The following is a 26,211-nucleotide window of genomic DNA, read 5'->3' on the forward strand; positions in this document are numbered from 1 at the left end:
GAGGTTTATATTCAAACCTACTGTTGTCCTCTCCAGTTTTCTAGTAATTTATCCTGCTAATAGGAACCAAGCTCTTTTTACATGGGTATTTCAGGATAATCCTGGCCTGACCAGATTTTTTTCTCTGCTGTGAATAGAAGGATTTATCACAAAAGTGAAAAGAAGTTAAAATGGTCTGTGAATACAAGTTGTGTCAGTTTAAATTCCTGTTTAAAACACTAGGTGGCAACAAGAGAAAAGAAATACTTGTGCATGACGAACTTTCATTGCCTTTGTACACACAGCCTGAGCTACCGGTGTAAGCAACGCAATATGCCAGAGGTTTTGGAGAGAGATATAAGGGAAGGGGGAAGAAAACTGTAGAACAGAAAAACTTACCAGCATATTTTTCAGGACAGGTGTCCGGTTATCTTAAAAGCATAAAACTACAAAATTTACACAACCAAGGAAATGTCCACTATGTTTTGGGCTCAGGTGCTACAGAAATGTATATATCAACATTAAATTTCCAATAAAATGTTTACATGGCATAAAAAAATGTCTAAATCCGGGGCTAAAAAAATATATTAGGTTGCCTTACCCTTCTTTTTTCTTCTTAGTGCTGAATACTACATCTTTCATTTGGATTTCGTTTGCCAAGTTTTGTTATGAGAACATTATCCTCATATTATAATGGTTTTGGCATTTCCTCAACTGGCATATGAAAGACAGAGGTCTAAGCTGTGCAGCAGTCACAGAGGAGCAGATAGTAGACACCGGAACATTTTGTCCTGACTGAGAACCACAGGGCATAAATTTTAATACCGTCTGCCAGAGTCCAGCAGAGAAAGTGCTGGATTGGAAAGGCACCACAGCACAAGCCGTCAGTGGTTAGGAGTGGCAGTACTGGCAGTCAAGAATGCATTGGTGGGTTGCAAAAAATGAAGTATCTGATACTGTGGGGAAGAGGGGAAATGGAGGAAGCATCTATTACTCTAGATCAAAGATCTGGATCTGTGTAGTATGAGCCTTTTGAATTCAGACAGCTACTCAGTTTAAGCAGTTACCTCCTAGGAAGAACAAACCCACCATTTTCCTCTGTTCAACACAACAAATCAATTTCAGAGCTGACTGTCTGCAAAAGAAAAATAAGAAGCATTGCACAACCTCTTACCCTCTTGTGTCCTGACAGCAGGAAGCGAAGTAGATGACCCAGCCATGAAATCTCCTCCTTCCACCATCCTGAAGAACTATGTCATTGTTGGATCCTCCCAAATCTCAGGACAAGCTGCTCTCTTCCATCCCTCTGGCCAGAAAAGTTCAGATCCCCATGTCAGAGGACAGGTAACAACACCAACCGGTTCCCCTCACCTGGCTGCCGTCCACCTGCCTTTACCTCCCAGCAGAGTCATTGAAGAACTCCACAGGGCTCTGGCCACCAAACACCGGCAGGACAGGTACCTGCAGCCTCTTGGCTATAGGGGTGCATGAGGAAAATCATTCCACTAAACCATTCTTCTTGGTAAATGTCCCTAGCCTGTTATTAGCATTTTACCTACTCTTGCAGCTTGGGTTTGTCTTCGTCTTCCTCTTGGTGCTACTAGTTTGAACATCCATCCCTGGTTAAAACGCTTTGTTTGGCAGTTGCTTCAAAGTGTGTTCTTCCTTTATACAGAGGCTACTGTGACATGGAAATAGGTTTTCAAACAGGTAGAATAATTTGATAATCCTTGGCCTATTGCAACAGAAAATCTCCCCACAAGATGTCAAGTTAGAGTAGCTAAGCCAAATCCTGCTCTAAATATCAGTACTATACATATGAGAAAAGCTATTATTTTGGTCTATCTCTTGGCTTCTACAGGAACATAGATGGTATGCGTTTTTAATACAAATGCTTGTGTGGGAGTACATTGGGTACTTTGTCTGGTTTTCATTATAAGCACTCCTGTGTATTAGCAGAAGGAAGACAGAGATAACCTTTTCCATCTTGGAGCTTCAGAGTTAAGTCAGTAACATTTCTCAATTCCATAACAGCTATTGTCATGGGGAATAGATTCATACGATATCACTTCCAGAACCTGGTAAACTTTTGTCATGATCATAAAATATCAGAACGGTAATATTTCATGCCATGTATGTTTTACATTAGAAGGATGCGCTGTGTGGTTTTTTTAAATCAGTACAGTATAGCATGTGGCTATATATCAAAGAAATACATTAGTCACTACCCTTCCATACCTTATTTTTATGACAGAGACAGGAAAGCAGATCTGCATTAGCCATTCTCAACAGAGTCTTGAGAATGCCATCCCATGTTGTTCCATGTTGAGCTCTCTGCCCTGGCCTTCAGAAGCTACAGGACATTCTGCTCATTCTCATATAATATGTTCCTACCGTGGCAATAAAAGAGTCATTTGTAAAAACTGGGCTGTGTACCTTCCACCCACAGCTTCCATGGAAGAGAAAGCAAAGGCTCTCCAAAAAAAAGAGTGGAGGTCCGTCCATCAAGAACATCTAGCATGGAGCGCAACAAAGAAAAGGAGAACTCACTGAGTTACAGCAGTGACTCAGAAAATAAGCGGAACTCTGTTAAGGAGTCAGATGAGAACAAAGAAAACATGATCATGAACTCAGAGCTCAAGGAAGACTCTGTTTTTTATCAGGATGAGGAAGTTCTGAATGACTCCATTATTTCTGGTAAGGAAAGTCACTTATATTATAAAGATATACTATCATAGCCTAACAGAATGCACTAAGGCTGCACACAACAGAAAATACTGAACAGTGTAAATTCCTCTATTGTCACATCAACTTTTTCAAGGAATCCTGGTGAAAATCTGAAGTTAAATTTGAGTCACAGTGCTTGTGATCATGTTTGTGTTGGTAGGTACTGCATTCTGAGATGACATTTAGTGTTACATTGACTTATCAATGTATCAGCACGCTTTACCCTCCCAGTTACTTATGTACCCCTTGCACCGCTATGTACGAACAGCAGCACTTGCAGACACAACCTGCTGTCAGCAGGCAAAGCTTTCTCTATACCTGATGCCATGCTGTGTGTGTTTTGGAAGGATCGCATTTTAGGACTGTTATTCCAGTGCAGTGATGGTACAATGAAAAGTGGAAGAGACCAATTAATCTAGGAGGAATGTAGACAGGTCCTTATCTGACAGGCTGAAAACTTGAAGGTTTGTTATGAAATCAGTTATTGCGGAGATTATATACAGATTAGTATTTAACTGCAGATGTACCCTGAGGGCAAAGAGAGCAAATGAATATCATTTATCATTTTATAAAGAGGTCCCGGATTTGAAAGCAACTCCTTTTTCCATGCAAAACACTTTACAACTTCAACAAAAATTATTTTCAGGAAGAAGTTTCACTCATTTCTTTCTTTGTAGCTATGCAGGCTTCCTCCTCATAATTATTCTGTCTCACTCTTTGGCATTTGTGTGTTCTCATACCTAAACTTCAGCTTCCGCACTGAGAACCGTATTCCATACACCCTTAAAAGTTACTCAAGTGATCATAAGATATGAGCTTTTAGATCATTTTATTTTAAATGGCTGAAGATCATTGCAGACTGCCTTGTCCTTTCGTGTTTCAAATATGCATTACAAAAGACCTAATTTCTTGTACAAGCCTGGTGCTTGCTCTGCCAGTGTTCAAATCCAGGCACATTTTAGGGGTACAGCAAAAACCCAGGCCATGCAAAGTTTCAGCTGTTTGATGTCTAAGAAGGCTGCCATGGATGGGAACACAGCACTTAAACCTCTGAGGTGCTGGTGTGGGGCAGTATAACCTCAGCCCTTAGGAGACAGCAGCTTTGGGGATGTGATAGCGGGGCCCGTTTACTGACTGCAAGCCGGGACACAAGGCATTTCTGGTCTTGACACTGGGTGGCACTGCTTGTGCCAGCATTCATCCAAATGCACCCATGTACCTTTCAGAGAGGAGTGAGAGATGCAGTAGTGACAGGGATGGCACCGGAATAATTCCCTGAAAAGCTCCAGACTCTTTCTAGTTTAAAGTATCTGGGCTGGTTTGCAAATCAGTAGGTAAAACTATCCATGAATCCAAAGTTGCTTTACAATTGGTGGACTGCTTAGTACGTCACCAGTTTTGCCATTGCCACTGTGATGCAGAACAGTGCATCAGTGCAACAGCCCCATGCTTAGAGACATCCATACAGGTCACAGACAACTTTGGGAAAAGCAAGGAATTGTACCTTCCCTTCCCATTAACACCCTACTCAATAAATCATACTTTGAAACCTCTAGAAACACAAGACAAGACAGTAAATTTGTGCACAGTTTAAAAAATAATGTAACTAGCATGTAGCCTGCAACTGATAACTACTAGTGCAAGCAAGGTCTTTTACATCAGCATGCATAAGGGTTTGCCTTTTGCTTGATAGAAAGAACAGTAAACATATAGGAAATCAAATGTCACGATTCAACTGAATTAAAACAGGAACTTTTGTCAGGAACCTGCAGACCAAGCATGAAGAGGGTGTGAATTTTCAAAGCGTTTATTATCGACCTAGCTGAGCTGCCAGAAATCATGAAACAAGCCAGAGCCAAGATCCTGCCTGAGATAGCTTGGTCGTGGGGCAGACTGGTGTTGAACATACCTTATGGACCAGGAAAAATAACCCTTAGGAAGAAAATATTGAAATAAGGGTGTTTGCAGGTTCACTTTCCACTAAGATAGCCATCAGAAAGGATGGGGTGCTGGAATTGATATAGGGAAAACTCCTTTGGGAGTTTATTTCCTCTTTGTTATCTAGTTTTTTAAAATTTATTTATTAATTCTGAAACATCAGATATGAGTTTCTGCAGGAGCTGGAGTAACAGAACTGGCCATCAGTGGGCCAGTCAAGATGAAAACAGATGAATCACACAATGTTTGTCTTCCTGAATGTGGTAACACCATCTCCCTCTTTTAGCTTTGTCGTGCAGGTTTTATTTTTCAGGAAATAACCCAGTTGGTCAGGCACAGGGAACGGCTCCTTAGACAAGCAGATCAGTTTAATCCAGATCTCTGGCATTTTTATTTGGTGAAATATCCTAAAGATTAATCAGTGAACAGTACATATGGACCATGGGAGTGGCTATAGCATAAGCCTTTAGAAATCCAGACATCTGGATGAAGTGAGCAGAGCTTATCCTGAGTGGGTTATATGCTCTCCACTCCTCGAATACAACAGCAGGATTTGGGTTAAAGTTGAGATTTTTCAGACGTGATTTGTGTCTTTTATTTCACAAAGTAAATGACTTAAGTGTGCAGCAGAGCAGGAGTAGTCTAGGCCATGAACAGCAGCTCTTTTTCAAGCAAAATATTGCATTTTTCCATCTCACTTTGAAATACAAGCTTCTAAGGCATACACTGAGCTACCTTAAGCCAATGTCACACACATCAGGTTCAAAGCCTGACTGCTTGTGAGAAGGTCTAGTCTTGCATGTGCAGAGCGTTAGTTTCAACTGGCGATAGCGGAAAATGAGCCCTGACCTAGCCACTGTGTTCCCACAATCCAAAGAACAGGTCTAGTATGGTACAGCGAGTAGTTTTATAGCTGTCACATTCTGCAGACACTGGGCTTGGTGTGCGTGGGCAGTCTCTCTGCAGCAATCTCCTGATGTGACCAAATGCCTCTTACCGCCCGTTTGAAATCTTCAGGTGAAAATGAAAACATGTTCAGGGGTACCTGGGAGTTTGCCAGCCCCAAACGTGCTTCAGATTATTTCCAGAGGGAACTCTGTTGGTTCCCGTGCTGTGCGGATCGAGCCCAGCAAACACCCACTCTGCACCCACTCTCAGTGAGCTGGAGGCTTGAAAAACCTTGACGGGGTCCCATTGACTTTGTGAGCCAAATGTTTCTAGTGGAGTCTAGTGGAGTTAGCAGAAGGCTCTGTGCGGCAGCAGCCAAATCATTTAACTTCTTTACCCATCTGTTAAACACATACTGCTTCAGAGGGCTGTGTAGTGTGACTTAACTTTACAACAGACTTTGAAAGTTTTAGGAGGAAGGTGCTAAACAAGGCCACAACTCATAGACACTAAGCGGGATTTTGAGCTGATTATGGTTTCTGAAAAGTTTAATTTTCAATCACTACAACTATCAAGAGACTTGTCCCTGCTTACACAGAGAGACCATAACTGTTCTCTACCCCAGACTTCCACCATGTATGTGTGGATGTGCCACAGACTCCTCTCCGCAAAAAGAAATTCAAGATCAATTGCAACAATGATAATTTAGGCCCATAGATCCCTAGCAAATAAAACTGCAATATTTGGGAATGAGAACCTATTTAGGATTTAGCATGTTGCCAATTTCCAGAGCATCCTTTTAAAAATAGACTTGAATCCTATCTCAAATACCAAACAAAGATACCAACTAAATGTCATTTTCTTTAAAAATGAGGTGACCTTTTCTACAAAAAGGTGAAGCATTAAATTAAAAAAATAACTGAAAAAAGGCCTACAACCCAACACCTTTAAAGTATAAAGGGACCAAACCAAAATAACCTCATATTACACACTGTGCTCCCAAGATGAAGCAAATATAAAGATTTAACTGTATTTCCTGACCAGACTCTAAACCCCATCTGGGTGGTGCTAATCTGCAGTGATAATTTTCAGACTCTGCTAAAGCCCTGGACTGGATACCAGAAGAGCCGGAGGCTCTGCCCTAGAGGCGTGCAGGGAGCTGGTGTACATTTACGTGCTGACCAGCTACCTGTAACGTGATTGCTGGAATGTTGCAGCCCTACCAGTAGGACTCAGCAGCTCACTGGTTCCAATAGCACTTCCCTCTTCTTTTTGCTCCATCATAAGCCATCTGCCCCCATTAAATAAGGATATTACCTCAGACTTTGAATCTGCATTTGAAAATGAAAATGGCTTTCTGCTTTGTAAGCAGTATAAGTTTACAGCCATTTAATTGCATATCTTTACAAAAACAGGGCACAATGTTTTTATAAACTCAGGAGTCCAATTTTCATTTGTTTACCCTGCTGAAGTCTAAAGAGTTACACCAGAGATACAGAAACACCTAAGCTCGAAGTTCTCTCTAGAGTGAAAGGCTGTTTCCAATGTCATCAGAAGGGCAGCATCAAGAACTCAACACCCAGCACACTAAAGAGCAGTAAACTTCTCCTCAAAACAGTTGCTGCACATTCTCCCGTGAACACTTCTGTAATGGCAATGTTTTAGGTTGTCTGGTTTGACGGAAAACACGTTATTACATTTTTACAATAATCAAACCAGGTCATGCAATCACAGTAAGTATTTGTTTCTTATTGCCCAAATGTCCAATTAAGTTGCCAGCATTCTGCAAATCATGATAAAACCTGGCCTTTGCTTTTATTCCTTGGAATGTTTGTTCCTGCTGTCTTCAGAGGGAAAGGCCTAATGCATATACACACACGTACCAAGCAACAACTTCAATTGTTTCAGCTACCATTAGCGATTCCTGGTGACACAGGGATGAAGCTGTACATGCCCCGGCACCTCTGCATTTGTAAGCAGTTTTGTGAATGAGCCCTGCACAACTCTAGTGCTACTTATGTGTACAACTGCTCCTTGCACACTAACGTATAGGTTGCTGTCACTCTGTAGGTTTCCCACTCTTGGTATGCTCTCCAGGAGCTGTCTTTCTAATAACTTTCTTTTCAATGCATGTCCCAGGTACTTTGCCAAGAAAATGCAAGAAAGAACTGCTGGCAGTAAAACTACGAAACAGACCAAGCAAGCAGGAGCTGGAAGACAGGAATATCTTCCCAAGGAGGACAGATGAGGAAAGACAGGAAATCCGGCAGCAAATTGAAATGAAACTCTCAAAGTAAGTCTGTCTAAAACCAGGGAGGAACCTCCCTTTATGATGGAGTGTCCTCCGAGTACTGTCACCCACCCCCAAGTCCATTTCCTGCAGTGAATCATGCACAAACTAATAAAGCACATTTTCAGCTGTCAGTTGGGCATGCAAAAAAAAAAAAGAAATCTTAACTCCCTTTTTAGTCAGGATTCCCTTGATTTCAGCAGAAAAATAAAACAGAAGTCAACGTGGGAGGCAAAATTCTGCCAAATCTAGCTGCAGCTCCACTGACATAATCCAGATTTTGAGGTCCTCCAAGAAGGCTAGTGCTTTAACAAAAATAACAATTTTGCTTTGTCAGCACTAGTTGAATTTGAGGATAAAGGCAACTGTAATAGTTGCATATTTACTTGCACAGGGGAAAGCTGCTGTATGCATTGGTGGCTGTATTTCTGCTTTAAGAAAGAAGCAACATCAGCAGCATTGCCCTCACATGGGCAAGGTGTTCGTGTAAGTCCAGCTGCGGGGATGGCGCGGATGGTCTGGTTTGGATCAGTAACCAGGGCAACAGGGTAGAGCTTGGAGAGAAACAGCGTTACTGTGGCATGTAGCCTAAAGCGAAGATTTAAGTAAACTGTGAGGCTCAGACTGCACCATTTGGTTTTTGTGTGTGTTTTCTTAAAAGCTTCATTTGGATATCTGCAAACATGAATATTTTAGATGAGACAAAGTGGATTGTTAAATAATCTGTGCTGTGCCTGCCCACACTGGGACAGCAAGCACTGCTCGTCACCAAAATGCTTGAAATCAAATTGAGAAACACGAACAGAAGTTCATTTTCAAGGCTTATTAAATATTAAATATCTCAAGCCTCTCCTGAAAGAAACATTTATTGATATTTAGGCTAGCTCACTCATGTGTGTGCATTTGATTAAACTTCGCCTCAGGGGACAGGGAATGAGAAGCATGCATGCGGATCAGACCACAAGTCCTAACGGACCAGAGTTTGTGGAGGAAAACGTCGCTGCCATCACCACACTTGCCCTCAGCTCAGAAACAAGCTGCTGAATGAAAACAGATGAGATTTGGGGTGCACTTCATGATGCTTCTGCAGTATTGGAGATGAAATAATCACCTTCTTCCAGTCTCAGTGATTGCTGCTTATTGTTTGTAGCATGGTAACACTTTACACCCAAAGGAGATTAATATGTTGTGTCAGTGACTGCACAAAACCCCGTCACAAAAACCAAGTATATCCCATATAAGTAGAAAATATCACGTTACAATTTACATTAAGTTCCAAGAGTAACAGGCAGCCCAAGTCACTGATGTGCCACATCAATACCCATCTTCTTAGGGAAATTGTCATGGATCTTGACCATGGCCTTGATCATCTTGACCTTGCAAACCTTGTGCATTCATTTCAGGGAAATATTTCAAGCTGCACTCTGATATTGTTAATCCCAGTATTTTGGCCAGTCAATAGCTCATGAAATATCTTCATGGGTCAGGAGCCTAATTTTATATCTCTAAAATACAAAATATATAGTTTCCAGCTTGCTCCATCCCTAAAACCAAGTTACATCATCACAGAATATTGACCGAGTGAGAAGATTATCTCATGTCCAGCCACAGCTCATATTGCTGAAATGCCCATGTCACACCTCTTCTCAATACAGCCTGAATTCTCTTAGCATCAAAGCTCTAATGGAATTGAAGCTTCAAGTGTTATAACTACAGGCTATATCCCTTTCTTTTAATTTACCATTTAGCTTGCTTAATAATGAGTCTAAAGAATAATTTTAAAGGAGGCATACCTGAAGTGGGGTGTCAGTACAAGGACTTTAAAAGGAAACTTCTCTATTTGTGAAGAAAAGGACTGGTCATTACCAGAAGCTCAGAAATGTACTGTCTGTAGGAAAATGCAGGGAAGGAAGCCAACGTACCGTCTGCTATGGTCTTGTGGAACAATCTGTGGTGCAGGCCATTAGTCTCATTTGTAATGTCTAAAGGATGGCTAAAAGCCATCTTTGTTCCAAGTGCTGGAAGACAGACTTTCATTTAGCTCCTTCCTCCTGGAACGTGGAAGATTCAGAGCATCTCGGGGAACAGACGGTGCAGAGATTGCTGGAGTAGCCAGGAATGGCAAAACAGATTGGAAGCGATCTCCCACACAACTTCCAGCACATATGTGCACTGGCAGAGCTCAGCTCTTTACTCATCCACCAGAATAGAACATGACCATGAAACAAGCTCAGGTGGTGGATGCATGCAGAAAAATATTTACACCAGGAAAAGCAAGCCCAGGTTAAAAGAAAAAAAAGGGTACCGATAAAGGCCAAAGAGTTAAAGTCATAGAGATATCCCTCTAGAGCTTCTGACTAAGTCTCTCGTCACAAAACCCAAACTACCCCACAGTCCTCACTCCGAGCACAACCTGGCAGTAGCATGGAAATGTAACCACAGTGGACAGAGTGAAAATCTTGCATTGAAATTTTGAGGTCTTTAAATCTGTTCCTTTCACTGGTGCTTGTGCAGCAGTCTCTTTAGGACAACTTGGAAGTTTATAGCTAAGGAACACACTGTTCAGATGTGAAGCACCAGCTGGGAAATGGGATCAGATAGAAATGTCTGTTGTCTGTATGATTTTGCCACTGCCTATGCAGATAAGAGCACGTTGCTGCTGCTGTGCTAGTAGCACTTTGGTAACAGCAATGGGACTTGTTGTCTCAGTTCTGAATCTACATGTGCCTGTACTTTAGCACACAAGAATAATGTATGGGCAGATTAGTTATTTGATGGCTGTCTGCGTAAGAATGGCAATTAAACAGGCAGTTATTTTCCAGATCAACATTTTTCAGCACATTTGTAGGGATTTGAAAGTCTCTAGCTGTCTAGCAAATTGGCTCAGTCCCACAGCTAACACAACCTAGCTTCGTACTCTGGAGAGAAAGCTGTGCTGATGTGCAGAGCTTACCAAATAACAGTGTCTACGTACAAAAGAACAACATTTTCTCAAAACTACTGTATTTGTTTAAATGGTTCTGGATATAATACATTTCAACAGTAGCTGTGAGCCTGCTCAGAAAGTCAGATCTCTGCTATCATCCTAATGAGTGTTCACGCAGTCAAAATCCCTATTTTTCTTCACTTTTTCACTCAGTCTCAAAGGAGAGATTGAGAAATCCTGCTGGATCTTTTGGGCCAGATTCTACTTTTGCAGCAGTGAAGTCCACTGACTTCAGATTTATTATTGACTGACAGCAGCGTGAGTACAGATTCAAGCATTCATTTACGTGCATTGCCGCTTTTGAAAAGTGTATTTCCCGTATTTCGTGCTCCCAGCCAATTTAGTCTACCACTTGTTGCCGTGGAAACACACACGTCTCCCTCCTCCTCCATCCAAAATGGCAGTATTCCATTTTCCCCAGATTTCCCTTTCCCGCAGTGTTTTCTCTTACTAATTCATGCCTCCCCCGTGCCCCAGGCCATGGTGTGCACTTGCAATATTCTACTGTGCATTAGGCAACAGGGCTCCCAACAGGTCTTGGTTCCCATTATTATGTATTCGGAGTGCAGATAATAAGCCCTCAATGGAATTCAGTGAATTGAGAGCTCTTTGTGTCAAGAGGCAGAAAAGACATTTGTAAGTACAATTATTTGCAATAACTGCTTTCTGCCTTACAGACGCACTTTGTTCTAGTAGAGATTTAAGCTGAAACCTGGAGGAGTAAAATAGTTGCTAGACTGAAGAGCGATGCAGGAAAAGGTTGTTTAATTAAATTTGATGTCTGACTATTTAGAAAGTTAGCGTTTGAATTGCCTGGGTGGTTGGTACTTGCAAGTATGCTCTGTGTAACTACAGTTAAAGACACTCCATTATTACTCAATGTTTCAATGAAAACATGAATTCCTGGAAAAGATTATACTTGTAATTTTCACTTTATATTCTCTTTCACCTCCTTGGATATTTGCATAAGTAGACATGATGCATTAAGCAGCGCTTAAAAGATTACGGAGGCAGGAATTCAGATACAGAAGTGTGGGCATAAAAGGAGTCAGACAGGAAGAATGATGGGTTTGGGGAGACATAGCGGAACCAAAACTTGAGCACCTAAACCTGATCTTTGCTACATTGAAAATCTTGGCATGAGTAAGTGAATCATGCTGGGCAGGGTTTCTTGGCAATGTAAAGTGAAAAGGAGGTATCCTTGTTCAATACTTTACCGCATTTGGGAATCTGTGGTTCTAGTACTGCCTTAAGGTTCTTGGAAAGGCGTTTTCAAGTTGACTTGCCCAGAAACCGCAGACGTAGCTAAACGCGCACCCAAATGGGACCCTGGTTTGCACGTCAGCCTCATGTAACAGAGCATGAAGTTCACAGAGCTGCTGGAAACAGAACATTACTGAGCATACGGCACTTCAGATTTGCAGCCTGAAAGCATAGACCGTGACAGTTCAACGTAGAGCAACCACAAAGGAAGATTTTACCTACTGATAAAACAAAAGCTGTGCTCATTTCTCAAGACTGACACGTCCAGTGCCACCTCCTCCCAGGTGTAGCTCAGTGCAGCTCTGACTGGAAAGGCATCGGCCCTCCAGACTGGGAGATTCAGTGAGAGATGGGCTGAATCCACCGAACTTGGGGGCATATTTTATTTGACCGAAAGAGGGGTGGTGGCGTACACACCATTAGTAGCCCTAACGCAGAAGAGTATACAGTCCATACTCTCCCCAGTTTGTAGACTAGCTTAAATTCACCTGGAGATCATTAAGGTTTTTTGATGAAGCTGCGACTGTGCTCAAACTCCCACTTGCTGAACTAGAAATCAGGGAACTGCCCTGTTTTCAGAAAGCTAGGAAGACTTGACACAGATTTATTTTGGAGACAGAAAGGCAGGGGCAAGCACAAAGAAAAGATCATCTGTCACTGCTAATTAGCTGTGTACAATTTAATTCATTTCATTTTCATTTGGCAGGAATCATCCAGGTAACCTTGTCACTGATGCTAAAAATAAACCCAGCGAGCACAGTGTGGGCGTTTGTGAAAGCCTCAGCTCCTCGCATGAGACAAGAGCTATAAATAGAGCTACAATTTAATTCTGTGGGCATGCGCGTAAACCGAGGGAGTCTCCCGTTCTCCTTGCTCTGCACTAGACAGCGAGCTGAGATGCTGGCAGCGGGGACCGGCTTGGGAGTTGCTGTTGGAGGTTTGCATACGGCTGCAGTATTTTATTCACATCTTGCACAGTGCCCAAGTGCTTTTTAAACCTGCTGCTGTGTGAGGATTTGGGATTTTTTTCATATTTTGTCCCTTTTCCGTGGCAGCACTTAGGTTACAGAAAATAAAAATATTGTGAAGGGCGGGGTGGCGGGGAGAGAAGGACTTGAAGAATGGGGGAAGTACAAGGGATAGCTGAGATTTTCAGAGCTTCCTCCAGGATTTAGATGTCTGGATCCCATAGGCATTAATATTTCCCATGCCTTTGCTCGGTGTCAGGCGGTGACACACAATTGGAAACCCTGTTACATACCCAGTGACAGACAGCAGTGGCCTTACAGTCAAGGGGGCCGAGGTTTGGTGTCTGCTGCCAGAGTCACCCTGAGACAGTCTTCAAGGATAAAAATGAGGAGGAAAGGGAGAAAGCTTGTTTTGTTAAGGTCTCCAAGCAATGAGTCAGTTTTGCCTCCTGTTTACAGGGCTTTTCAGGTCCAAGGGAGCTGCACTGCAGCTCAAATGCATGTATTAGAAGATGTTCAAGTACATCCGTACATGCCGTACCTTGGCGACCACGTCCTTTTCTCTTCAGGACCGAAGAGTTCTTGAGAAATGTAGTCTTTGTTCCCTTTCAGGTATTACACTTGCAAAAATAGAATGAACTTCACAAATATGAATCCCTGGTCAGCAGCTAACAATCCTAACCATCATGAGTGTGTGATCATAATGGACCCTCTGGACAGAAGCTCTTTAACGAGAGGTCCTTGCTTCCTTCAGTAGTGAAGCACAGTGCATGCGCAGTCAATTATGGAGCACCCTGTCAGCTCTGGGCATGAGCCATGATCTGCAGCTGAACCAGAAAGAGCAATTTGCTGTCTCAAACCAGCCCACAGCATGTTTGGCAAGAATTTTTGAACACACTAATTCATTTATAAAGGGCTGCAACAGAGAGGAGTTAGTTCTGTGCGTTATGTTTTCATTGAAGCAACATACATGACTCAAAGCTGCTCTCATTGCAGGTTTGTATCACTAAGGATGCATCATGCACATCCTGTTGAAAATGCTGGCTATTAATACTTTATTCAAACATGGGGATGTGTCATTGCAGAGAGCAGTTACTTCTGCCTGGGGACAAGAAAAGGTTTCACATGTCCAGGGCACAGCTGATGAGAGATCGTTTTCTGCGAAGACATTGACTCCTTGCACTGCTCTGTTCTACTTCCCCAGCTCCAGTGCTTGGAATTCATAATCAAACATGTTTTCCACGGCCCAGCGAAGGCAAGGGCAGCAGGTCAGTGCACAGCAGGGAAGGGAAGAACAGAGCTGCAGGTGCAGACACGAAGAGAAATAACCAGGGCCTTTTCTGGGACACTGAGTCAATTCCTGGAATAGGTCTTCTAGGATAAGTGGAACATGTGTAACAAGAAATATTAAAAAAGAAATAAGTAAAAAATCAGAGTTCAGAAGGATGTCATGTGTCATAAGTAAGCATAATTATGTAAATAAACTTGCAGGAAAACTGCTAAAGCAAGTGTAATTAAATAAGAAAAAACATTTTAAGGAGAAAATAGTGCATTTTTTTTGCCTTGCCAAACTGCCTACAAATAGCAGCATGTGTTCAGGCTCAGATCCTACACATGCCTGAAGATCTGGGCCCCAGCCCTGTACAGTGACAAGCAGTCATGAACCAGAAAGGGAATCTGCAGAAAGGCAGTGATGCTCTGGAATGCCTCACCTTACACTGGATTACGATTCAGGTCCTTAAGCTAGTTTGGATCTGCAGCACAAGTAATTACGGAAAGAAATTACTTTAATTTAATTTGCAGAGCTTAATCGATAGGGATCAAAGTAAGCTGCTCTGGTTGTCACAGCCATTTGTGCTGCTTTATGACAAAAACCTGACCAGAACAATATGCTGTAGCAATTGTGAGCTACTGATAAACCAGGGGCTGCGCAGGGATTCAGGCATTCACCGTGGCAGCCCTCACCACTTTGGGGATGGTCACTGTGTTACTGAGATTATTTCGGATTAGTTTTTTGTTTTAAACCTGTTCAAGAAATCAAGGAAAAATGTTTTAAGCACCTGAAACCAAGCACCTACATCACTCCAGTTGAAACAGAAGACCAAATAGACAGTGTGTATCTGAAAGACTATGAAATGGTATAAGCAAAAACCTCAGCCAGAAGAGGGTTTGGCTGCGTGTTTTCTTAGCTTTAACAGAGTTTCAGACTTGCCACTTGAAAGCACATAGGAACAGAAGTGCGGAGGGGAGTAGTTCTGGTGTTGTGTTCGTTCTCCGCCCTCCACTCCTTTTAAACCTAATGGAATTTATATGCAGACTGGATATTTATAAAGGAGTCTCACCATAACTGTTGCTGTGAACTGCATGCAGAATACCAAAGCAGATAGAATTCACCTCCCCCACAAAATTCATGGTGCGGCTTTTAGTCTGGGGAAAGGAAGAGACAAAGCTTTCTTCCAGTGAGGTGTCACGTTTGCACACACCATACCTGGAGGGCAGATGGCTCCTACCGGTAGCATTTCATCACTGATTTATGAGCATGAGTCATCTGCACCTTTCTGTGAAGAATCCGAGCATGGTTTTGGACTCTTTTCCAAGAACCGGCTCACCACATGTGATCCAAGGAAAGTGCAATTAATGCAGTGCAGTTGCCAGCCCTCCACACAGTGTTAGAGTTACTACAGCTTTCTCCTCTCGTGGCTCTGAGCACAACTGCTGTAGCCTGGTTCATTCAAGATCTTAATTCCTCCCAGGAATGCTGTTTTCATACAGAAAAACTGCGTCAGACTCGCAGAGTTTCTGCCCTTTTGAAATAACCTTAGAAAAGGCAAGGGGGGTGAAAAATGAAGGTAATAAATACTTAGCAAACAGGGAGAGGGAAAGAGAGAAAACAGGTCAGAACAGAAGGTCATTGTTTTTAATCAAACACTACTGTAATAAATATTGTACAGTCATATCAATTATTAAAATGTAGTTCTAGCTAAGTCTTTTTCATTCCATTGCCTGTGCCCACCTGGCAAGCTGCAGATGTATCATCAGGTCTTGTGGGGGTTTTGCCGTTTCTTTGTGTAACTTGGGAGCTTCTTGGGTCAAACAGAGCACTGCAGGTTTTCTTCAGTATCTGTTTTTCAGGATAATTAAATCATCCAAGGAGCCAACACACTACGTTGACCTCTCCAGATTCTGGAGATTGTTTTTGTTTTTTCTGGAAGGCACTCTCATTTTCTATCTTTTGCTTTAACTGTCACATGTAACACATCAGAAGATAAAAAAGGAGACGCAGATTTTTCAATCCATACTCAGGTAATTACCTAGTGAAATGAAAAAGGAACAGATAACACCTTTGGAGGCTGAGGACCTCCTGTTGAAAGTCCACTAATGCAGAGGACCGTACCAGGGTAACTAGGAAACACACCTGCTGAAGAAGCAGCACGTTGGTAAAATCTGAACTTTAAATCCCATTAGAAAAAGGTTATTTCAATCTCGTCAGTCCATTGTTGTAAAAATGTGACAGTTGTTTGGTTTTGTTAAAACTATACAAAACACTACTCAGACCAGGCACAAACACCGGAACAAACCCACGAGTGCCTCGCTGTTGAACAAAGCCCTCAAAATCAAGACTGCAAGGCTCACAGGTGAACAGCCATCGTCATTTGCTTGAGATGGTCATATTCATTAAGAAAATTAAATTCTGAATGAATACTTCATTAATTTTTCAGAAATCATGTTAAAAAAATAAAAAGCCAGAAAACAGTCTCTCCAGACAGCAGCTGGTCTAGTGCAGAGAGATTGGCTAATCTGAGGGTGTCTGCAGAAGCCGTTTTCTGGCCAGGCTGCACTGCAGCCTTATTATTATAATTATCAGAGGGAGCAGCTACAGCACTTTCAAATACCACCCAAAGGTTAAACAAACCAGTACTAATGTGGTAAGGAAAGTCGTATTTGTAGACATAATGCAATGAAGTTTAAAGAAATCTTTTCGCAGCTTGTTTGCAGTGTAAAGGAACAAGGTAGCAGAGAAGGGCAGGTGTGTGCAAACCCCGAGCTGAGTTCTGCGAGGATGATCAGAGCAGGAAGCTCAGGGTCCTGTGGGGACTTTCTAGGGGACTCAAATGCAGCGTTGCCTGTAACTTGCTGGGCATCAGTTTCAATTAAAAAAGAAATGCTACAAAAGCCTAGAAAACCAGTGTATGATGAAGATCGTTTGCAGGGACAAGAGGCTTGTTCTAGCTCTGGTGGGGTCACTGCCTCCTCACACTGCCCTGCTCAGCCCCTCACCCCCGCAGCCGCTTTGCAGACAGAAAGCGACTCTAAGGGGACGCGTATGTGGTAAAATTGAATTCTTTCCCACGAACACAGTGACCTCACATACGTTTTCTGTTGCAGCCTTGGACTTCTACAGTAAATGACATTGTGTGTTGTACCACAACAAACTATAACAGTAATGTCAAAACTCAATGTTCGGGTCAATGGGAAATGTTACAGAATTAAACTCCTACATTTTATTCAATTGAGGAACCTGGATTTCAAAAGCTCAGAATTTTCCATCCTGACTGAAATTGGTCACCAACCTCTATTTGAATCGACACCGCCACACAGGATCCTAAACAGAACTAAAGACAGTCCCAAAAAGCTTTGGGGAGGAGTAGACAGAATGCAAGGGTGACATTTTAAAATTCAAATGCTCTCTGCGTTTTCCTGTAAGTTAGCCTGTCTGTAACACTCCATGTCACGCTTTGTGGCATCAAGTGACAAGTCATACTCCTCACACAGCCCAATTTAAAACCAAAGAAAACCAGAATCACTAAAATACCATTTGCAGTGGGAAGTGAATAAATCCCTGGAGGATCTGCCAGTCTGGTTTTCCAGACAAGACCCTTTGCCACATTTTTCTATTCTATAGAGCAGAGATAACCATGCAGATCAGCTTTGCAGAGCACTATGAGACCTGCTGGCAAAATAACTACAAAACAGATTATTGTTCCTGCTGTTGTGGCCAGGGGACTCACATTCCTACAGAGTACTTGGGCCACTTCTTCGAGCTGTTGATGGAATTTCTCATTTCATTGTACATGCTGACAGTGGGAACACTCTTTCCATTGAAAAATGAACAGATAACCTCTAGAGACATTTTGAAAAAAAGCAAAAGATTAAAATAAAATAAGTGGGGATGCAGTAAAGAAGCAGGATTCAGAGCATGCTGTGGGCAAAGGCTGAGTGGCCCTGGCCAGCCATGGTTAATGCCAGCGCGAGGACAAGCTGTTGGTCTAGCTCTGTGCTGAAAAACGCCAGGCTGACAATAGCGCGCACAAAAGAGAAAACAGCACAACAGATGGTGATACACTCTCTGAAGGCAGGGATACCCCGTCCTTTTGGAGATGCTGTGTGGGCGAGTGACAGGAGAGAACTAGAAAGTACTTGCATTGCCAGGGAACATTCCCAGAGAGATTCCCACAATTGGTAGCAGGTGTGTCATCCTACATATGGTCCCAGCAGGGACTGTCTATCCCTGGAGCATTTGCGACCTTAGGAATCACTATAATTTCATTTTTTTTCTTTAGGGATTACACAGAGCCAAGAGAGCGCTGTGTTTTCCTTGATTTACTTCAGTGATTAAGAAAGTTATCCCTTGGCATGAGTCCTGACATTACAATCAGTTTGCAAAGTGCAATGGCTTGCCCCCTCCTCTTCGGGTTTGAAGCTGCTGGGTTAGTAGGCTCACACAGCTTGACACCACCAACTCTGGGCTAAATCCTGGCTGTTGCTTTATGCAATACTTTGCAATGGCAAACATGCCTGCAGATGTTTATTTGTCATTTCACAGACTTTGTAGATTGCCAAAGGCTCCTTTATATACAAATACAGGTTACAGGGAACAGAGCAGTATACCATCTAGGTGTTCCTGTTCCAGCGAGGGGATGGGACTAGATGGTCTTTCGAGGTCCCTTCCCTGATGTTCTGTGATTCTGTGATCCTCCAGAGCTCACATTGCATGGGGAAATTCTCAGCAGCTTGTATCCAAGGGGATAATGGCCATTCTCAAATCATTTTGCATTAATTGAGGGGGCGGAGGAGAATTTACATACAGTCAGCAGGGGCAGGCTGACAAGCTATGCATACCAACATTTCTTTGTCTGTTCTCTGCAAATCCAGCTGCAGTTTCTTCCAGTGACCCAAATCCCACAGTTGCACATCGCAGTGGCATCTGTTGGTGGGGATAACTATTTATAGGTTAAGTGGACAGTATTGCAGGATCTTAACACTAGCTGTGCAACAGTGAGCACTCTAGCTGAATTCCGGACATTCTGGGACACTTCTAGCCATGAACAGTATCTCTGATGAGCTCCAGAACATAGTTACTGCTACAGCCTAGGCTGACACGGCTTTCTGCCCTCCTGTCCCTGTTAGCTCTGACTGCCGTGGCTGAAACTGCATTCCTGGCTACTCAGGATTTTGAGTCATTAGCCACAGCATTTCTACAGGGCTCAAGGGTGGCTGGTAAACCAGCCTCAGCCTCTCTGGAGCAGATCAAGCACAAGCATTGTATTAGGTGGTGTTTATACAGTGAAGTTAAGATGCAACTTCTTTTTTCTCTCTTTGTCCACAGCATTAAGTAAGCACCCATGACTATGCAGCTGTTCCACTAGGAGTTTTGGAAAGTCTCAGGAAATTGGCAGTACCCACCACAGGGCTAAGATTTGCTTCTCTGATTGACTTGCAACTCCCTAGTGTTGCTCAAGCAGTTGCTATCAGAGTTGAATTTAGTATCACTTCAGCAGTGGACAAAGAGAGAAAAAAGAAGTTGCATCTTAACTTCACTGTATAAACACCACCTAATGCAATGCTTGTGCTTGATCTGCTCCAGAGAGGCTGAGGCTGGTTTACCAGCCACCCTTGAGCCCTGTAGAAATGCTGTGTCTAATGACTCAAAATCCTGAGTAGCCAGGAATGCAGTTTCAGCCACGGCAGTCAGAGCTAACAGGGACAGGGGGGCAGAAAGCCGTGTCAGCCTAGGCTGTAGCAGTAACTATGTTCTGGAGCTCATCAGAGATACTGTTCATGGCTAGAAGTGTCCCAGAATGTCCGGAATTCACAGACTTTGTGGGAGATGTCTTCATTTAAAATAATGTAACAGTAATAAATACGTAATAGGATAGAACAAAAAATCTGGGATTTATATAACTCATTTTGTTTGCTTGTCCTGAAACATCAAACCCACAATGTTCTCAATGTGCCCAAATCTGACATATGTACATCGTGCTTTTATTTTTTTCTCCTCTCTGTTGTGGGAACACAGGGCTCCAGAGAAGCTCCTGCTTCGGAGAAAAAAACCAACACAACAGCCAATCACACAAAACCCCCCCACACAACACTACTGCTTTGCAAGGAAACATTATTCACCAATTTCAGTGACCTGCACAGTTTGACCTAGATCATAACCTGCATGGGGTTTCAGTCGGAAGACCTTCAACATACATTTTAATACACAGCCTTGATGCCTCATCAGCCTTCAGCAGAGGAGTTGCACTGGGAGTCTGCACCACTTGCAGCTACTAGAAGAGCATGTTCTTTCAGCAGTTTTTTTATTGCTGAGCTATTTTTAGCTTGACTGTATTCCCCAAACCAGTTCCTTACCCAGCTGCAAGGCAAAGCAGAAGCAAGAGCAAGTGGTAGTGCTGCCCATACTGATATTGCTACCAAAAGAAACACTCAAACTACAAACATGAGCCGTGTCTTTGTCTGAATAATCAGTTGTACTTTTGTCACCCTAATGGCTAAATATTGTAATTCTGCTACAAACAGGACAGATACACTATCTAGCAGCTCTGTAAAATCACAGAGTGGGGAACCAGGTGGAAGGGAGAGGAGCAAGCTCTTGTTTTAAGTCAATCTTAGATTTACACTGTAATGTATGCATGTTAGTTCTTGTCTGTTAACTGATAGTTCAACTGAAAATTTAAACCCCTATGTTACATTGGTCCTAGAAAGTGCCCCAACATCCTCCAAGAGTCCTTAACTCCGTGTTGGGAGAGGTATGAAAGCAAAAGCCTCCTGAAGGTGGTAGAAGGATGCTCAGCATCTTCACTGAACCTTGCAGCTGGCCTTTGAACAGAGACAGGCTCCGCTCCCCAGCTGCATCCAGCCTTCCTCACACATGGAGAAAATCACGAAACCAAAGGTCAAATGCAGTGGAGCTTTCACAAGTGGTGAAAACAGTGATTACCGTAAAGCCTTCTCCATCTGAATCCTCTCACATAATTAGATACTGCCTCTGTTGGTGTCTTTCAGCCCACAGAGTGCTTATCACTAAGTAACACTACACAATAACAACCCTGTCACAAGGATATAGGTCGTTCAGGGACAGTGGGTTATGATACAAGGGTCACACTGGGCAAGTATGTAGTTTTTATTCCAACTGAAACCTGAACTCCTCATTGCAGGGGCTGTATCATAGAAATTATAATGATAGACAACTGTAATTGCCTGGATGACAAGTGACAACATAATTAACTGAATTCTTGCTGATTTGCAGCCTTGAAAATCCAGACAGAACTGAAGGCCAAACAAATTAATCAGATATGTTATTAAGGCAACATACACAGCCTCTGCATTTATCCAGTATCTTCTACTGGACATCCAAAGGCAGTTTTCTTATTTGGAAGCGAAAAATAGTTTATGAAGGAATATAGACACAAATATGGGGCAATTTAAAAGCAGTAAAGTTTTTGAGTGTAACTCTCAAAATCTACCGTACAAACTCACCCTTTTTTTACTGCTCTTTAGTCTCTTACTATGAGAGAACAGCAGCAACTACTCTTACCCCGTGATGGGAAATGCTGGCATGTCACTCAGCTACCACTTACATGCTCCAGAATTACCTTGGGGTAAGAACAAGCTTGTGTCTCAGCGTTTGCCTTCTAATTTTGTACAGACTGTAAGAGGCAAGTCCTTCCCACCAAGGGTTTACTACTACCCGTAATTGTACCTTGCAAGTGGTACTGCACTGCCACAGTGCAGCACGTGGGTGACTCGAAGCCCTGGCACACATCCTCTTCACAAGTACTTATAGGAAGGATGAAAATAAACTTCTTGTCAAATTGAACATGATGTTCTGATAGTAGAGATGCCAATTTAAGAGACAGAGCCTCTCTCTCCTGATGGGTGGCAGACACAATCTGCTTTATCAGAAGCCAGCACAGGGTATTCCCATTTCTGCTTCCTTTGCTGGAACTGGAGCTCCCCTTCCCAATTCTGTTTGCAAAACTACCTGTCACAAGAGACAATCAATGCAGTCGCTGCTGGTTGCAGCTCACTTACTGAAGGCTGGATTGATTGCTCACTTGTCAGCCCACAGTCCACAGGCACATGCACGTGTCCAAGCCTACCCAGGCTACCCCTCCCTTTGCAGAAGGATATCAGAATCACACTGATCTAAGAAAGAGCAGAGAAAGGATTCCAGTGTCTTTTGGCTTCAGCTACAAGTCTGAAAGAAATTCAGTTTTATGACAACCATAAATACAGATACTGTGCAACAGACTCTATGCACAAACATATTTGAGAAACCAACGCATTTCAGGAACAGATAAGAAACACCACGAACCAAGAACGAGAGCTTTTTTTGCGGTGGATTCTGCTGGGGTTTGCCAGACAGCTGGGACTGCAGGCTAGTAAGAGGAGCTAGAAAAGACGGACTGTCTGAGGGCTGGGAAGTCAGCGTAGCCCCATATGCAGATAGCTGGGCTGGACCTTTTCCCAGTTTGTCTCTCGTCAGCTATTCTTTGCCCATACCTGCAAGCCCCCAGATTGCTGTGGCTTTGCTGAGATGCAGTTCCCACAACGGACAAAGCAGACACTGCTAAGGTTAACTATAAGGACAGAGAACTTGGCAGCATCTCCTGCCTGCAGGACATGTTGATGCGTTGCCCATCTGATAGCAGAGCCTGGGATCCTAGTGACATGCAAATCCTCAGACTGCTGAGGATTCAGAGTCACCTGTAACAGTCCAATACCATCAACCTTGGTGTAATGATGGTCCCAAGACATCAATTCGCTTAAATGTGAAGGAGACAATCTGACTGTGTGAAGTAAATATCGATCCATTCATCAGCAGCCACAGACAGATGTGTGAGTTGCTCATGAACATGTGACTTTGCTCCAGAGGGGACCAGCAATTAGCGGCTGTCCCCTTGAAGGCAGCTGCAGCACCTGCACTTGTGCATGTGTCAAACATGCTAGTCAGCAGGACCTCAAACAGGACCCTCGTGGCAGAGACGGACCAGCCAACAGAGACTCCCCCACCGATGGGCTGGCAGGGGCAGGACACCTTATCTCCCTGGGCAGCCTGTTTTGCTACAATTATATGCTGCACATGTACATCAACAGCCAGACATGCATGAATTTATTGACCCTCTCAGAGCCAGCGTGGAGCACCCACGAACATCACAGAACTCCCATGTGCACATTGCACAGAGAAAACCAACATCTTGAGGCCATGTGCAGACTCTCAGCACCCAAGGTACTTTGAGACCAAGAGCACACATGGCTGTACCTACAGCGTGTTCTTGTGGTGAAGCACAGGTGACTGAGCCAACCTGCAAGGAGCTGCTCCTCTCACCCTCAGAGTAACACTGCAGAGGACACAGAAGGAAGCAAAGTTTTTGGCTTCTGAAAAGTGGAAATATACCAGTTTATCCAGTTACCTTTCTGAGCCCACATTACTGGGGAAAACTTTCTAACAGTAATCTGCAAATACCCTAGAGATCTCTGCAAACTTCAAACAGCTGAAGAACACCTGGTGCTTGAAGATTTATGCTCATTTTGCACAGAACAACAATAACATGTAAACTTTGTTATCTTTCTGAACTTAAGAAACCACTGCCCATGTAGCATTGCGTGTCCATGTCTCCTTTGTCCCCCTGCAACTTATGGTCACTGCTCTAGCATGATGAGAAAATATTCAGATTTCAGTGACTATCCAGACTTTGAGAATCAATGACACACATACAGCAAACTCTATCTGAGCTATATTCAAATATCATTTACAGGGAAGCAACATTGGTGCGTCCAGTTCTGCTCCATTTCCCTGAGGCAGCTGCAGTTGCCTCAACTGAGGTTCTGCAGGTTCAGCTCCAGTTACTTTTGCTCTCAGCATCCCTTGGTTTAAGCTAATGAGGAAGCAAATTCCTGGAGTAGATACCCTCAACAGGAGACAGTTGCAATATCAATGGAATTCTATGCATTTACACCATGGGGAACCTGGACAGAGACAGAATTTGCCTGCGAGTTACTTGAGAGTTTTCAAGACAGTTTCAAGACCCTTCCAAACACAGCTGGCCCTGCTGAGGTGCTCAGAGGGAGCACTCCTGCCTCAGCATGCAATGCAAAAATACACAAACCGAGATCTTAATATCACACACATACAACAAGAGATTTGAGCATTCCCTCCTAGAGCCTTTCTCAGGACCTGCTTGGTGGCCTGCGCTCACTGACAGGGCGTGAGGAGATGCGGCCGCCATTTCCTCAGCCAGGTTTCCCTCAGGTGTGGTGGTGTTTCCGAGGCCATGGTGCTTTCTCTCCACGTGGCCTGACAGCCACCCTTGGAGGAAACACACTGAGCTCAACACACAGAGGACACTTTCTGGTTCTGTCACTGGTGGTGTTTCCTATTTTAACAGCTTTGGAGAAAAAAAAATCCTAGAAATAAATACGCAAGCCAGAGCACTTGTGGTGTAGGAGGGCGCCTGGAGCCCCACAGTGCCCAGAGAGCAGCTCAGCCAAGCAGAGGCACAAACTCGTCTGAAACAGCTTCTTTAAAGCTCCTTTCAAGAGGAACATGGGGTTTTTTTGTCAGAGGTAAATTGCAGATTCTCCAGTGCTACGCTGAGCTGCGGACCTGCCAGGAGCCCTCAGGGAGGTGTTTGTCCTGATGTGGTTCCAAGCCCGGCTGCGGGCAGGGTTTGAGGGAAGTCGGCTCAGAGGGGGGGACCGAGTCGCTTTCTGAGGGAGCGAAGTGCAGTTGGGTCCCTCAGACCCCATGTGGGTGAAGCACCTTCCTCCATCCCCCAAAGCAGCTGAGCGACTCAGGCAGGATGGGCTGTGCTCGCACGGTAAATACCCATGGCAGCAAACTGATATATGATATATATGAACATAATATAACAGACTGAAACAAAACATCCTCACACCTTGACAGCAATGTCAGCAGTGTTGCCACCTCTCGTTGTTTGATTATGACTCTTGCTGTATTGGGCGTTTTCACTCTATCTGCAGCTTCCCAAAATCTTCCTAGAATTTTATTTTGAAGAAAAGTCCACTCCTAGTTTTGTGGTTATGGCAAAAAGCTTGGAAGTACCTCTGAAAAACTCAGGAAAAAAAAAATGCAATGGCCTCTCATGTGTATATGTGTGTATGTCTGCACCTTTTCTTTCTGTCGTAGGTGAAGGTGAGGGTGTGCACAGAAATACGTTCTTGTCTCTGGGCACCGTATATTTATTAAAGCCAAAAGGGAAACAGGGTTTTAAACAATTAGCCATCATATATATTGTAACACACTCTCTCTATAGATACATATATACACAGCATTCATACACATATGCATTCTCATACCACTTTAATAATTTCTGTTAGGCTTTTAATCCCCCAGTTTAAAGCAGGCCTCTGAAATCTAATGTACAGATTCTAGGAGAATCTATAAATCTGGCATGGAAGGGCTGTAATTAAGAGTGGCTTGAGAGGGGCATGTGAGCAGCAGGATGGGTGGACTTTTCATTTGCAGATAAGCTCTGAGTCAGTCATTCTTCCCTGACTTACGTTGTAAAATGCACATTAATCTCTTTCAAACAAAACCTAGCCAAAGTTGTATCATTTCTGAGACACACAGGGAAATGAGTGAGGAAGGAGGAGTCCAAGGGTACCAGGAATTAAAAATACATGTTTAAAGCCTTTAGTAGAGCATTTCAGCATCATTCCTGTTTCAGCTGGAATCATTGCAATTTCCACTGCCAGAGTATCCAATTCATTACTGCAAAGAGAAATCCAGAGATCAGGAGAAAAACCTTAGGTGATACGAAATGTGAAGTCGGAAGAATGAGAGTAAGGCTGTGGGCGTTTCTAGTTGCAAGAACTCATCATCTGAGTTTTCTGTTAGTGTGACTCTGGTATAGTAGTTGTGA

The 26,211-nt window shown here is 43.2% G+C and overlaps 1 protein-coding gene across 2 annotated transcripts in view; it reads left to right on the forward strand.

Moving 5' to 3' along the window:
* Positions 1 to 26,211, forward strand: part of PHACTR3 (phosphatase and actin regulator 3) — a 102,038-nt gene that overhangs the window by 65,354 nt on the left and 10,473 nt on the right. The window contains exons 6-8 of one of the 2 annotated variants that reach the window (XM_065850230.2): positions 1,172 to 1,436; positions 2,429 to 2,676; positions 7,672 to 7,825. In XM_065850230.2, coding sequence (XP_065706302.2) covers positions 1,172 to 1,436; positions 2,429 to 2,676; positions 7,672 to 7,825 — 667 coding nt within the window. The remainder of the gene's footprint in view (positions 1 to 1,171; positions 1,437 to 2,428; positions 2,677 to 7,671; positions 7,826 to 26,211) is intronic. The other variant, XM_065850232.2, reaches the window with a different exon arrangement.

The sequence above is a fragment of the Patagioenas fasciata genome, chromosome 16 (genome assembly GCF_037038585.1).
Source record: "Patagioenas fasciata isolate bPatFas1 chromosome 16, bPatFas1.hap1, whole genome shotgun sequence".
NCBI classification, from domain to species: Eukaryota; Metazoa; Chordata; class Aves; order Columbiformes; family Columbidae; genus Patagioenas; species Patagioenas fasciata.